General features: G+C 35.9%; 1 protein-coding gene across 7 annotated transcripts in view; it reads left to right on the plus strand.

Moving 5' to 3' along the window:
• The window catches only part of RPS6KA5 (ribosomal protein S6 kinase A5), a 63,664-nt gene that overhangs the window by 25,714 nt on the left and 23,745 nt on the right, over window positions 1–14,205 (plus strand). For 5 of the 7 annotated variants that reach the window (XM_053945354.1, XM_053945360.1, XM_053945355.1 and 2 more), the window contains one exon: window positions 10,280–10,363. In XM_053945354.1, coding sequence (XP_053801329.1) covers window positions 10,280–10,363 — 84 coding nt within the window. Of the gene's footprint in view, window positions 1–9,473; window positions 9,602–10,279; window positions 10,364–14,205 lie in introns of all 7 variants that reach the window. The other 2 variants (XM_053945357.1, XM_053945358.1) reach the window with 2 other exon arrangements.

Here is a 14,205-nt window from a genome sequence, read left to right on the forward strand (position 1 = left end):
TTGACATGAAAAAGGAAAGACCTGCATAAGTCTGAAAAGTCACGTTTTCATTTTCAGTTGCTTTAAAAAAAAAAAAAAGGTTGACTGTGCTAATTTGTTGGAATGACTAGGCAAACGGCATGCTATGACTCTTCCTTATGCTAATAATAATTAATGTATTATTATCTTGTCTTTTTCTCATGTCTTTGTGTCACTTTTAATAAGCTTAATTGCAAGCTTTTAGGATAAAAGCTTATTTCTTACTAAGTAAGTACATAGTACCTAACAGTGATCTCTGAGTATTGATGTTAGCTGTTAATTATTTGTAACGTACAGTTCTATCTCCAAATAGGCTTTTTAGATTTCAGAGAGTCAAAAGTGTGCAGGATTTTACTTCTGAGAAAATTTTAAAATGGATGTTTTTTGGCTTTCACATTAGTTTTCACAGGTATTGAAATCTGGGACTGCACATCTAAAAGTCTTTGTTAGAAGCAGCAGAAGAATTTTCTAAAAATAGATAGCTGATAGTTTCCTCTAGAATATTTGCATTTCAAATGGAGTGTGGTAGGATTTAGGAGGGACCATTTTAAAAGATATTAAATTTTACTTTTTGAAGCAGGGAAGTTGTAGAGATAATGTCAGTATATTCCTTCTAAGTTACAGCACGAAACCAAGAGGAGGTTCAACTGGTATGAGAAGGGATTAGCAGCAGATTGCCACACCTGTTCCAGAGAGTAAGTGCAGAGAGATGCAGTTTTCATCAGGAAAGAATGATAGTGAAAGGTGTGGCTAGGGAGAGTGGGACCTGTTGGAGCTGTGAGAAGAACTGTGCTAGGCACAAGAGACAAAGTCAAGTACTGGCATTACTGTGCTGAGGGGTGAGAAAAGGAACAGTACCCCAGCTTCTGATCCAAAGCTGAATGAAGCCTAATCTTCCCTGTGTTAAGAATGTTATAATGAATGAGAACCTTAAAGTCTCAAACCATTTTTTTTTAAGAAGCACATCTCGTCTGTGCTCACTTTTGGCACATCATTTACAAGCAGCATAAGGAAAGGGGAGGACTTGGATAGGCATTAGAGATCTGTTTGCTTTATCCACACTCTGAATTGGATTCCTCTTTCTCCAGTCATTAAATGAAGCCATCTTGCTCCTTGAAAATTTAATGTTGGTTCTTCTGACTCTAATCCATTCTGTTTTCAGTATATACCTGATAAATGTGTTCATTTAACTATATTTTTTCTTTTCTTCTCTTTTACATTTTATATTTGTCCTCCCTGTAAAAAATCTCAACAGTTCTCATGTTTCTTTTAATAAAAAAAGTAATTGCGATTGTGTTGTTTGCTTTCAAAATCTAAGAAATTGTCTGCATTTGACTTAAATTTTCATGTGTGCTATTGTAATTTAGCTACTGAATTTAAACACAATTAAAATGACGTATTTACACATAGAAATTCACATTTCATATGGTATTTTTGTAGATAATGAAGCTACTACTAGAGCACTTAAAATTCATTACAATAGATACTTACACTTCTGAACCAATGTACTCACAACAGGTAGAATTTGCCTGTATAGCTGCTTTCATGCTCACTTAGGGTAACACTTTTAAATAAAATTACATAACTGTGTAAGTCAGATAAAGGTGTAGCATTTGCAATTCAATCAGAGCAGTGTACTTTCATTTCTCTCCCTTTCTTCACATGTCTTTCATGGTCCACCTGCTTCTTGCAAGAATTTTGCCATTAGAAATGTATACTTAAGCAACTGGAATTTATTCTAGTAACCCTCTCTTTGGATTGATTGTCTGAAACAAGTTTTACTTAGGTTATTAAAAAGGGATAAAAATTATCATAATAGAGATATGTGCTATACTTAGAGTTCTTATTAGAGAGAAATATTTCACCATGTATTTATGAAGTTTGGATAGTTTTGTAGTTAGTGATGCTTGCTAGAAAATAGCATGATTCAATATTTTCATTATCTCTGCTATAATCTGATGACTGTTAAAGATTTCCATGTACCGGGCAGCTAATGACTCAAACAGGACTACAATAATTACAGCAGATTGACTGTTCTGCAGTGGAGAGGTGGGAAGCTGCTTTTCCTTAAGCACTGTTTGAGTGAAAGGAAGCAAGTGCCTGTGACTTGTAGGAAAACAGAAAGCTATTGATTTCTGCTACACAGCTACTGAAGCATGTGTGAAGAGTGCATTGTGAAATATTCTCTCTGTTTTAGTTATTATGTGAAAATAGCATGTGAGAATTAAACACAAGTTAAAGCAGTGCAGCTTTAAGAGTTTTAAAGTATTTTATGGTACTGCTTTGCTAAAACCTGAGATTTGTCTTTTACAACTGAATCAACAGTGGTGTTGTCTTTTTCTTTAAAATGAAGCAATATGCTTTTTTTTTACATGCAAAAAGAAAAAACAACCTGACTGGAATAAAGTAGTTCAGTAAAAAGGAATTTTCACATAGGGTAGGTCAGTATCACGGTATTTAAGTATGAAATTACTTTTGATGCAAACTTTATTTAAAAGCTTATGAACACCTACAATTTTACTAACCTAATCAAATAAAGGGATTTGGTAAGAGATTAAGAGATTGAAAGAGATTCAGTATTGCTTTTTATGGCATTTGTATTCTTAACCCCGTGGTGAATTTAAGGCTAGTGTATATGATTTTAAAATCTCATCTGGATTGTAAAGAAAATTGGCATAAAAAAGATAATTTTATCTTTGTTTTCATGCATCTCACTCTAGTGTTTGTCTAACTGGGTTTCAAAGTACATTTGCACATGACACTAATATAAATTATTATTGAGGGCATGGAGAATTGGTAGAACTTGAAACTTGAAACTTCTACAGCGCTATTTTGTTCATTGCACAAGTGAAATCAGTTCCGTGGGTTTTTTGTTTGTTTGTTTGTTTTTTCATTTTTTTCCTCAAGTCCTATAATACATTTTTCTATAAAAACCCCAGAACTCTAAGTTGTTGTTTCTTGTGTGTTACCTTTATCTGGTGGACTTGTAGCTTTATATCTTTTTCTCATTAATAACTCCACTTCTGGAATTGTTTTGATTTGGTCAATGTCAATTTAACCTAGTCATCAGGTTTGGTCTTAATTTTGATGTATATTGCTAAAGGGCTACTTCATTTTTAAAAATCCTTGTTTCCCCTCACATTGCCTTTAGTTCTATAACTACATAAAAAAATCTTATTTTAGTATACATGGAGATCTTTGTCTTAAGCAAAATTATATGAACACATGTATTTAATTACTGTAAAAAATATCTATTTAACCATGCATAATAATTAATGTTTTTCTTCTAAATTAAATCCAGTAAAGTACACTTTCTTCCATAGTGTAGTGAAGTGCTCAGTTCTTCTGCATTGGTACATGTTTTCTGCATTAGCTTAAGTTTTTTTCTGAAGCTTATGTGTTTGCTTAATGAAGTTTAAAAAATTAGATAGTAAATACTGAATGTTGTCAGTCTTCAAACAGTGTGTCTGTGAGCGTACAAATACCTTAGTAATGAATAATATAAAAATGAATATTCAGTATGACAGATGATTGAATTGAAGCCTAAGACAGTTGGGTGGATGTCTGTGTACTTCTATCTGATGTGTAGAATGAATAGCTCCTATACATTGTTGTTTCTTCATCTGAAAATCTCTTGATAAGAGTTGCAAATTTAGTTATAACTCAAATGCTTTTCACTGTTGAATTATTTGTTTTCATTTATTTGATGACAGAGTGAACATTCTGTTCTGGAAAGAAAAGTAGTATTTTAAAAAGATTTTAAAGCACATTCCATTGGGGAAAGTGATTAAATGGAGGCTAGTCCACTATGGATTTTGGTAGATGGACTGGGAAGAGATTTGTACACATTCTTAGTGCAGTTTAAAGGTAATCCAGAACAGAAGGAAGTGACTACAACTTGACTCATTTAGTGCTTTAGGAACTATAATCTAACGTGAGTGACCTAGTAGATTAGTTATGCATTTAACTTTAAAAGACCCTTTATAGTTGTCCAATTAAAGTGATAATGTCTTATCATTGCAATTAGACAGTGCATCCGCCAACACTGAGCATTCTCTTGCAAAAATGAGTACAATTATTCATACTTCAGATGGCTTGCTACATATGCTTGTGTTTTAGTTAAAGGATTGTTCAGTGATGTAGACCTAACAAACAATTTTTTTTTTTTGCTTTGTTTGTTGTACTTCAGTTGGCTCAGTTTTAACTGTCCTGAAATTGAATATTAAGAACATACCAAACACTCTAAAGACACATCACTGAGCTGGACTAATTTAATTGCAAAACCAGGTCATCAGTGATCAGTTGACTGTTTGAGCCTTTGCTCAAGAGGTTTCCCTTTTCAGTGCTTATCACAAAGAAGATTGTGCTTTTCCATCAGGGACCAGTAATGCAGAAGACCAGAGCATAAAGTAGTTTCTCTCCAGATTTTGATGTCAAAATATCAAAGTGCTGTTTAAGAATTTTTGCAAGACAGATCATGATTTCTTACAATGACTGGTTTAAGGATGCTGTTTTCCTATTGTAATATACCATTTAAAAATGAATGCTATTTGGAGGAGAAACACCAATCTGTGTTAAGTAGTCTGTTATCCAATCTTCTATTGGATATTAGGTTGCTAGTTAACTCAGAAAAATTCTGATTCTGTTTTCAAAGGGAAAACAAGTAACTTTCTGAGGGGAAACTCTCCCATTGTCATTAATCCATTCTTCTCATAGATTTTTTTTTTCTTTTGAATAACTGAATACCTTACTTCCATGAAACTTGGTCAGCCAGGTAAAAAACTTTGAAAAACTTAAGTGACCAGAGATTCACAGCCAAACATAAATTAATTTAGAAACAGATGGATTGCATTTGAGCAAAATTGTCCATTCCTACTTCTTTACCTTTTACATCTGGATCCCTCTGAAATGATAAATATTGAATTGACATGTTCTATATGATTTTCTTCATTAAAAGAAAAAATTAACTGTTGAAGGCTTGTAGTAACAGCTAGCAGAATTCTTCCCAGAATTAGTATTCTTCCATACCTTAAAATTTTGTTTATTGTTGAAGAAATATGAGTTTTTCAGGTTTTGCTTTGTATGCTGTTCTTTCTTGGTACTACTGCCTCTCTCTTCTCAAAAAGACAATGCTTTTGAGAGGAACCTAGTACAAATTGGTCATCCAAGTTGACAGTGGTACATACTTCTGTTCCTCCCAAACAATAATACGTTGTTTCTGGTTTTTCTTTAGCCTGCAGAATTGAGATTTTTGTTTTCTTTACTCTAGTTGTTTGTTTTAAAATCTGTTACCAGAAACTTGTTTAAATAATTGCTTGTAGAATTGCAATTGCATTGCACTGTGAAAGCAAACACAGGTATTGTAAAAGTCTGTGAGAAGGGTTCTTGAATCTTGATATTAGCTGAGAGTGTGGCCTTTCATTGGCTTTTATTTTTGGGTCACAGAGGTAGAGGTCACAGATTTCTTGCTTAATGCAGTTCAAGGTTTAGCTGCCCTTGCTGTCCCCTTTAATTACCTGTTCTGATGGCATCTGCTGGCAGGCAAATCTCATTCGTGCTTGAAAAATTCAGTAGCATTGTTCCATGTGTGTTTTGAAAGCAGAAATCATTAGTCTAGCTGTGGCAAGAGGCATAGTAACCAATATGGTATTTTGACATAACTGGCTTCTTCTAGCTGGAACAGCCACCAGGATATGATGTTCAGTTAATTTCACATGACCCTATCCTTTTTAAAAAGTTCTTCATATGATGACATTGCAAACTAGTGGACCTTGATCTGCCCTATTACGACTGTTCTTGCTCTAGTCTAAACTTTCATTTTTATATTACAGTCTTCATGATGATTTTGTTATATGCAGCAGAGGAGTCTAACTAGTGTACCACTGAACTTTTTTTGCCTGTCTTTGTTATTCCTCATTTGTCTCCTGCAAAGGTCCTAGTTTTGGTTGTGAATAGAAGTTTACAGCTACAGAAGCAACAGTCTTCAGCTGAGAGACTTTATGGTTGAAATTATAATTTCTGGTATGGACAGCTTAATTATTCAGTGTTAAATTTGGATATTATCACCAATAAGTTTCCCAAAAAAATTGAAACTTAAAAAAAGCGAATAAAAAGAAGAAACCAGTCAGTATGGCAAAGACCTTGTTAAAGGAAATTTTTTTTTCTCCCATTTAAAACCTATATCACATCTTTGAACTGTGAGAGGTCTTTCTGCCAATTTTCATATGTCTTCATAAATTAAGACTGTAATTATTGTTATTCTGGCTATTAAAATGACAGTGAAGGTATAATTTCTATGGAAATTAGTTTTTTATTTGGTGTATTTTTATTTTTGAGGTAAATATCTATGATAGGATGACCTCTAAGGCTTGCTGAAGCTACCGGTCCTATTTCTGTCAAGAATTCAGGCTTTTCAGTCTTTACTTGTGATTTTTCTGAAATGCAAAATCCATTCAGCAGGGCAGCTTGTTAGAACAACCTCTGCTATGTGGCCTTTACATATTATGAGTAAATTTTCAGTTATGATAGCGTTCTTTTGATTTATCCTATGATCCTGGTTTTCTTTTTTGAGCTTACCAAGGGAACTGTAATACTTGATCAGTAGCTTGCAGCCAATTTGCTGATAGCTAATATATGAGAGATTCTGTGTGATACTGCTGTACTCTTCAACTACTTAAATTCTTCAGTCCTTTTAGCTGTTCGTAGAGGAACTGTGGCTCTGGAGTAGTTTGTCAGGAAGCAGCAGGATGGAGAGACTGCTCCCTGCATTAGTGTGATCTAAGGGTGACTGCACAAGTATGGATCCATGTGCTCACTGACCAGTGGTGCAAGACGATCAGAGGGAGTCTAGTGCCAGAAAAACAGGCTTGGCAACAGTGCAGTGGTTATCAGAAAAGTTTGTTGTAAGGAGAGGGGCTTGAGGACAAGTCAGGATATGAATTTGATGGATCAGTATCAGTGAGATACCCAGCCAAGTACAGACATACCTACAGCACAGCTGATGCTGGAGCCTGAACTCCAGCTCCCAGGTGAAAGTGGAGGAGACTCTTGACAAGCTTCTACACAGGGTACTCAGCTGCATTTTGTCAGAATTGGTCTTAAGCAGAGATGCCTTAACTCCTAGGATTGGTGAAAGAGGTTGTGGAGCCTGTTGATAAGCTCAAGGCCCTGATATTGGTATCCTGGGAAAGTTTTCACTATTTATACTTGTAGCAAAGCTGTAAGTTATGACTTTCAGGACTCTGATTACATATGCTCTCACCTGTACAAAATAGGAGCAATGATGATACTGATTTCTGTATTCTAGAAATTTTGGTGTATCTTCTCCTTTCTATTGGATGCTATTCAAAACACTACTGATATAGCCCAGAGAGGGTCTAATTGATGCAGCCTGGAATTTTGAAGTACCTTTAACAGAGGAAGAAAGGCAACTTTGAGCAGTTGCAAGACTTAATCACTGTTAGAGCTACCCTTGCATATGTTGTAAAAAATATGAAACCGAATTTGTATTACTGTAGGCTAGGATGTATGCCCTAAAGGACACATCCTTCTGTGACAGCAGTGACTGTTTCTCCATCAGTCAGGCTTTTCCTGTAGACATGGTGAATGTGATTAGTCTCTGCAGCAAAATGGAGTTTGATCCTTTTGCTTTTTGTGTTGCTGTTAATATGCGAAGGAGGTCATTAGGTAACTCAAAGCGTAAGACCTTTCTTAGAGGAAAAAACACACATGCTTTCTACATTTTCAGGTAGCTTCAAAAAATTCTTACGCTCAAGTATTTGTAAGATGTGCATGTTCAGTGAGCATTCACCTGTAGGTAATTCAAGTTCAGTTGTTATTTAAGAACATCCTTTCTTGTCTTACGTCTCATAACATGTGTTAATAATGTGGCTTTTGGAATTTGGATTTATGTTATACAGTTGAATGAAATGTAAATTTGGAGGGAGTATAAAATAAGGCTTGGCTGTGGTTTCAAAATGAATGTTGAAATACAATTTATTTCATTTTTTGTGGCATTTTGTGACAGAATCACAGAGTGGAAGGGATTGCTGGAAGTCATCTTGCCCAACCCTTTGCACAGATACAGTCACCTAGAGTTGCCCACAAGAAACCTTTTTAATATCTCCAAGGAGGGATACTCCACAACCTTCATGGCCAGCCTGTGCCAGCGCTCAGTCACCACCCTCACTGTAAAAAAGTGTTTCCTCCTCTGGTCCTGTCACTGGACATCACTGAAAAGAGCCTTGCTCCCTCTTTTTTTGCATGCTTGCTTCAGGCATTTTTGTACATTGATGAGACCTCCCTGAGCTGTCAGGTTCAGCTCTTCAGGTGAAACAGTCCCACCTTTATCAGCCTTTTCTCATAGGTTCCCTGAATCATATTTATGGTTCTTTGCTGGATGCTCTCCCCTATATCCATGTCTCTCACTCACCCAGGAGACCAGAAAATGACAGAAAATAAAACTGTTAATGGAGATAATGTTCTTTGAAAATGGTTTTAAACCCATATCTAGTGTATAACAGCAGAAACGATTAATGACTTCCTGTAAGAGGCATATTTAACAGTGACAAATTTAAGTGTTCCTAATGAAACTTCATACTCTAAAACCTGTGTTTTTTAAGTAACAGCTAGATGTAATTGATGAAACTTGTAACTTAATAAACCACAGCATAAACAAAGCTTTCTAACAAAGAAGTATCTGGATTTTATGGCTTCAGCTGTTTTGAAGTCAGAACATTCTACATCATCTTATGGAGGCAAATCTGTGTCAATCTATAGTTGAAGTCAGAGTGCTTTGCTTTCAGACAGTTGTCTTGATATCTCATTTTGGCTGCATTATCTTTACTCTTTGGAGAGGTAGGAAGTGAAGAGCAGTTTCTTTCTGTGTTTTCCACTCCCCTTCCTTTTCCTTTTCACCCTACGTCCTTCCCTCCTGCCCTCCCAGCTGAAGGAAAAAAGAACAGAGATTGAATAAGTTTAGATTCTCTGACGGAGGGCTAGGAATTTCTGACATTTTTCTTTGTTTGTGCTTTCTATCACACTATATTTCTTTAAGATAAGAGGTACTAGAACAAATTATCAAAGAGAAACAATAGTTGTGTCAAAAGAAAGTGGAATAATTAAAAGCTCTTTATTATATGCTTTTGTCTCAGAAGTTAATATTTCAAGCTAATATTTACATAAAATGAGGCCTTTTAACTATTCTGAACTCAGAATTTTACCCCAAAAAACCAGTCACAGTATATGTATTTTAAGAAATACAGTTTAATAATGTGCTGCTGGACTGTTTAATTTTTATGCCTTAGGGTAGTACAGAGCACTATTTCTAATTTTAGAAGCTTCTTCTCATTAGTGTAGTCTCTTGTATAGCACCTGTTTTAAACTCCAAACCTGAATCTACAAATGTAAAACCTGACTTTTGAAATATTTGCTTTTTTGAACACTCTTCTTTAAAGGACCTATCAGGATCTCTCCCCAAAATGCTAGAAGCATGAAGGATAAGGGAGGAACAATGTTGCATGGCCCAAACACATGTGCTTTCGTCATTAGCAAGGTACAGCATGACCTCATGTTGACCTCAAAGGTAAATCGCTACCAGGGAACAATTATACATGCCTGTGAAAGCAGCTTAGTTTTGAACAAGAGAATAATTCAGTGTATAGAATAAAATTAAATTTACAACACTGTCTGCCTTTCCCCTTCTCTGTCTTGTCCTCCTCCAAGTCTCTTCTTGAGAGAATGTTGTTTTTTATATATGTGTTTATTGTGAAAGAAAACAACTTTTCTAGAGGTCATAATGAATTCCTAAATATGGGGAACTCAAAGGATCTTGTATCCAGTTTAGTCAAATTGTGCATTCTACAAGTAATTCTCTTTTTAATGAAAAGTTTCATTTGCTGTCTAGAGTATTGGTATTGCAGCCTTCAAAATGTATGTCTATGTTAGCTGGGGAATCTTGCTAAGTTCTGAAATATATAGATAATTTAGCCTTATGGGAGAGTTTTTCTAAATATTAGTAGATTAATTTTTGTGTGCTTATCTTAGACTGCAACACAAACTTATGACATTTTATTTTTTTCATAGAAGACTAAATATTCTGTAGCATTATGTGATACATCACTACATATGATGGAATATTATTTAGCTAGCAGTTCTGAGCTATTTGGAGAAGAATTGCTGCCAGCATCTCGGAACTGTTAGCCATATCTATCCCATATTATTTGTAGAATATAATTGTTTGATATAATTCTTTTTTTCCTAGAATGAGAGAGCATATTCCTTCTGTGGAACAATAGAATATATGGCTCCAGATATTGTAAGAGGGGGAGACACAGGACATGATAAGGTATGTTCTAAGTTTATTACTGAAAATAAACTAATTCTTCAGTCAGCATATTGCTCAGCTTGAGGGATTTTTGTAAAATATAACATGTTATCTTATTTAAGTATGTTTTATTTAAGGTTGTCCTAAGATAGATTGTTTCCTGAGTCTTCAATTGTATGTTGATGTATTTTCCTCTTCCGATCTGAAGTAAAAGGTGTATTTATAAAGGTATTGAGGCTTATTTGTGTTCTGTTCAAAATTTGTTCTAAATATGCTGTGGGACAATAAACTTAGTTAACACTTATTTGCCTTTGCATAAAAAACTAGTTCAGAGTGGAAAATTATTTGTGGCTAATTCTGATATGCATTTTAAACTGGACATCAGAGTAATCTGTTATCTCTATTGAGGTATGGGATGGGCTATTAATGTTATAAGTGTTCTCATACTGTAAAATTGTTTAGCTTGTGACTCAAGTTTTATTGCACAATAAAGTGTCAGTAAGTGATAGAAAAGATCAAGACAATAATTAACAGATGATTTTTGAAACAAACAAAAAACCCTACTCTCCAAAATAATTCTACAATATTCCTAGATAACTTATTCTGATTGCTCACTATACTGGGAAGTTTTGGAGAATATTTAATCTCTGTGGTTTTTTGCTGTAGACTGAGTTGAGTTGTCCTTCTGTTGTGGATCATGGAATGTAGTTCATTGTGCTTTAGCAGCCTGTGTAAGAACTGGAAGAGTCTGACTTTTCCCTGAGAAAGTTCTTTTTTTTCCTTCTCTATGCATTCTGTGTCTTTTTTGGTCTGAGTTTACCTTCAGTTAGGGAGCACTGTAGTGGGCACAGCTGGGATCTGGCAGTTTGAAGTAGAGCAGAATGACCTCCCTGATTCTTCTACTGCAGATAAAATAGAGTATGCTTTGTCTTTTTACTTAGTCATTGTCTCATACCTACCTTGAATTCCACTATAACCTCTTCATCTTTTTCTACTGTACTACTTGCCCAGTTGCTATTAAAAATGGAATTTAAAAAACTTACATGTTGAAGCTCTTTCCTGTACTCTTAGTTTAGTCATGTCACCTCCAGAGCATCTCCAATTTCTCAGTCACCTTGAATTATGATTCTGGCTTCTCAAAGCTTACGAATTCAATCTTGTCACTGACTTAAAGAGGAAACTGTTCTGTTACCTTTGGGTCTGTCTGATACTTTCATCGGATGTCATGCAGAGTCATACAATACTCTGTAAGGAGTAACTTCACAGTTTGATAGCAACTGTTAGCTGATCAATGGGGTGATTTTGCAGTTATGTATGTTATGCTAGTTTACACCACACAATCACTACCTTACCATTGACAATGTCATATACACTAATTTTAGCAGATTTTTAGTGTATTTCATACTTACTGCAGATCTAACAACTCAAAGACCTTGCAAAAAGAGAAAAGGAGATTGCTTTAGTATGCTGTGCTCTCATTAATCAATATTTATCATCTATAATCTCTTCTAGATTATTGCAGTGTTTGTCTTAAGGACTTGCTCTAGTATTACAGTTTTTTAAGTTGGATTTCTGATTCTGCAGATCCTCCTTTTCTTTTGGAAAAACACATGCCAAGAAGAAATTATTTGGTCTTTTTCTCTGAGAATTATTTGCAAAGATAATTAGTAACAGTACAGAGACTTCATGAGGTAGTTCTTCTAGATACTCTTGGCTGAATATATGAAGCATCAGATTCTGTGTATTTTGAAACAAAACCAAGTAAAATATGTGGACAAATTGTCATGATTTTACTAGTTGACTTCTTGTATTGTATTAATATTACGAACATAAATAAAACAGAAGTTTCATTGATTTGCAGATTTCATGGCTGTAAACCTGAGAAGTTCAAACACCTGTAATTAGTTTTTTTGAGAGGACTAAACTGCTTCCTTTATTATTCATAGTAGCATCCTTCCTTTTAAAAGAAAGAAGTGTTTTGGAAGTTATGAGGTATGACAGATATGAATAATATGATTAGTATATGGGAAGCCAAATATCCCATGTGTTACCACAGTCCATCTCTCTAAGGCCCCTGAGGTGCAGCAGCGGCACTGCATGACCATAACTGAACGGTGCCTGCACCGTGTGGAACTGTCCATGCAAAATGGATAGCAGGGAAAGTAACAGGAACCAAAATGCAGTAAACTGGCAAAGTGGGAGGAACAAGGCTTGTGCTAGTTCCTTACTAAAGTTCTTTAACAAGCAAAACCACTGTTTTACCCATGATCCATGGCAGCAGAAGGATATTGGAGACATGGTTTTCCTGAAAGCTTTGCCTGTGTGAAACAGCAAACAGGTGAAACATGAACTAGCTGAATTTGTGTTCAAGGTTGGAAATGTCATAGATCTAATAACAGGAAGGAGCTGTGCTTTTAAGCAGATTCCTTGAAAAACTGTCAGGTTTGGAATATCTGATAGAAGCAGATACTACCTAAGTGAAAGATTTCAGGAACTTAAACAGACAAATAGTGATCCGAATATTTAAACATTAAAAAGATGTTGTTGTTGGTATTGGTATTACTAACAACAACCACCAAAAACTGAAGAATGGGATGCCATCCAGAGGGACCTGGATAAGCTCAAGAACTGGGCATGCAAATCTCATGAGTTTAAACAAGACCAAGTGGAAGGTGTTGCACCTGGGTCAGGGCAACTCCTGGTATCTACACAGGCTGGGGATAAACAGATCAGAGCAGCCCTGCTTAGAAGGACTTTGGGGTGCTGGTGGATGAGAGGTTGGACATGACCCAGCAATGTGCACTTGCAGCACAGAAAGCCAAATGTGTCCTGGGCTGCATCCGAAGCAGTGGGCAGCAGAGTGAGGGAGGGGATTCTGTCCCTCCACTTCCCTCTGCTGAGACCCCACCTGCAGTGCTGCATCCAGCTCTGGGGTCCCAGCACAGGAAGGACACGGACCTGTTGAAACACGCCTGGAGGAGGGGCACCAACGTGATTAGAGGGATGGGGCACCTCTCTTGTGAGGAAAGGCTGAGAGAATTGAGTTCAGCCTGGAGAAGGCCTCATTGTGACTTTCCAGTACCTGAAGGGAACCTACAAGAAGATGGAGAGAGACTTTTCACAAGGGCATGTAGTGACAGGACAAGGGGTAATGGCTTCAAACTGAAGGAGGAGAGATTTAGATTAGATATTAGGATGAAATTCTTTACTGTGAGGCTGATGAGGTACTAAAACAGGTTGCCCAGAGAAGTTTTGAATGCTGAGTACCCGGAAATGTTCAAGGCCAGGTTGGATGGGGCTCTGAGCAACCTGGTCTAGTGAAAGGTGTCCTTGTCCTCCATGGCAGGGGGTTGGAACAAGATGGTATTTAAGGTCCCTTCCAATCCAAACCATTCTATGATTTCATAGCATTTTCAGGTGCCTGGATTAACTGTGGATTGTTATCTTAATTTCTGCTTTTTGAACATTCCTTAATTACATTCTCAAGCTCATAAAACTTCAAGTTCCACTACTTCTTAGCAAGCCTTAGGTTCCACTGTTATTTTGAATATGTATTAGAATTCATATCACGTCACAATGGTAAAAATCAAAATGAATTCTGTTGGGAAAACAAAAGGAACTTTAGCAGTCAGTAGGAAGAGTTCAGCTTGAGAAATTAGTTGAAGAAGCTAAGTGGAGCGATTTCAATATAAAATTAATTTATCACAGAAAATACCTTCAGTCAGTACCACAGTTGTTTATGCTTCGTTGTATCCCATTTTGCCTTTGTATTTGTATAGAGGTAGTTTAGAGCATTCTTCCTATGCTAGTTGCTTTCTATATGGGTCGTTCTGTTCCTTCTTTTGTTAACAATTATACTTCAG

Source organism: Vidua chalybeata, chromosome 6 (genome assembly GCF_026979565.1).
Source record: "Vidua chalybeata isolate OUT-0048 chromosome 6, bVidCha1 merged haplotype, whole genome shotgun sequence".
Classification (NCBI taxonomy): Eukaryota; Metazoa; Chordata; class Aves; order Passeriformes; family Viduidae; genus Vidua; species Vidua chalybeata.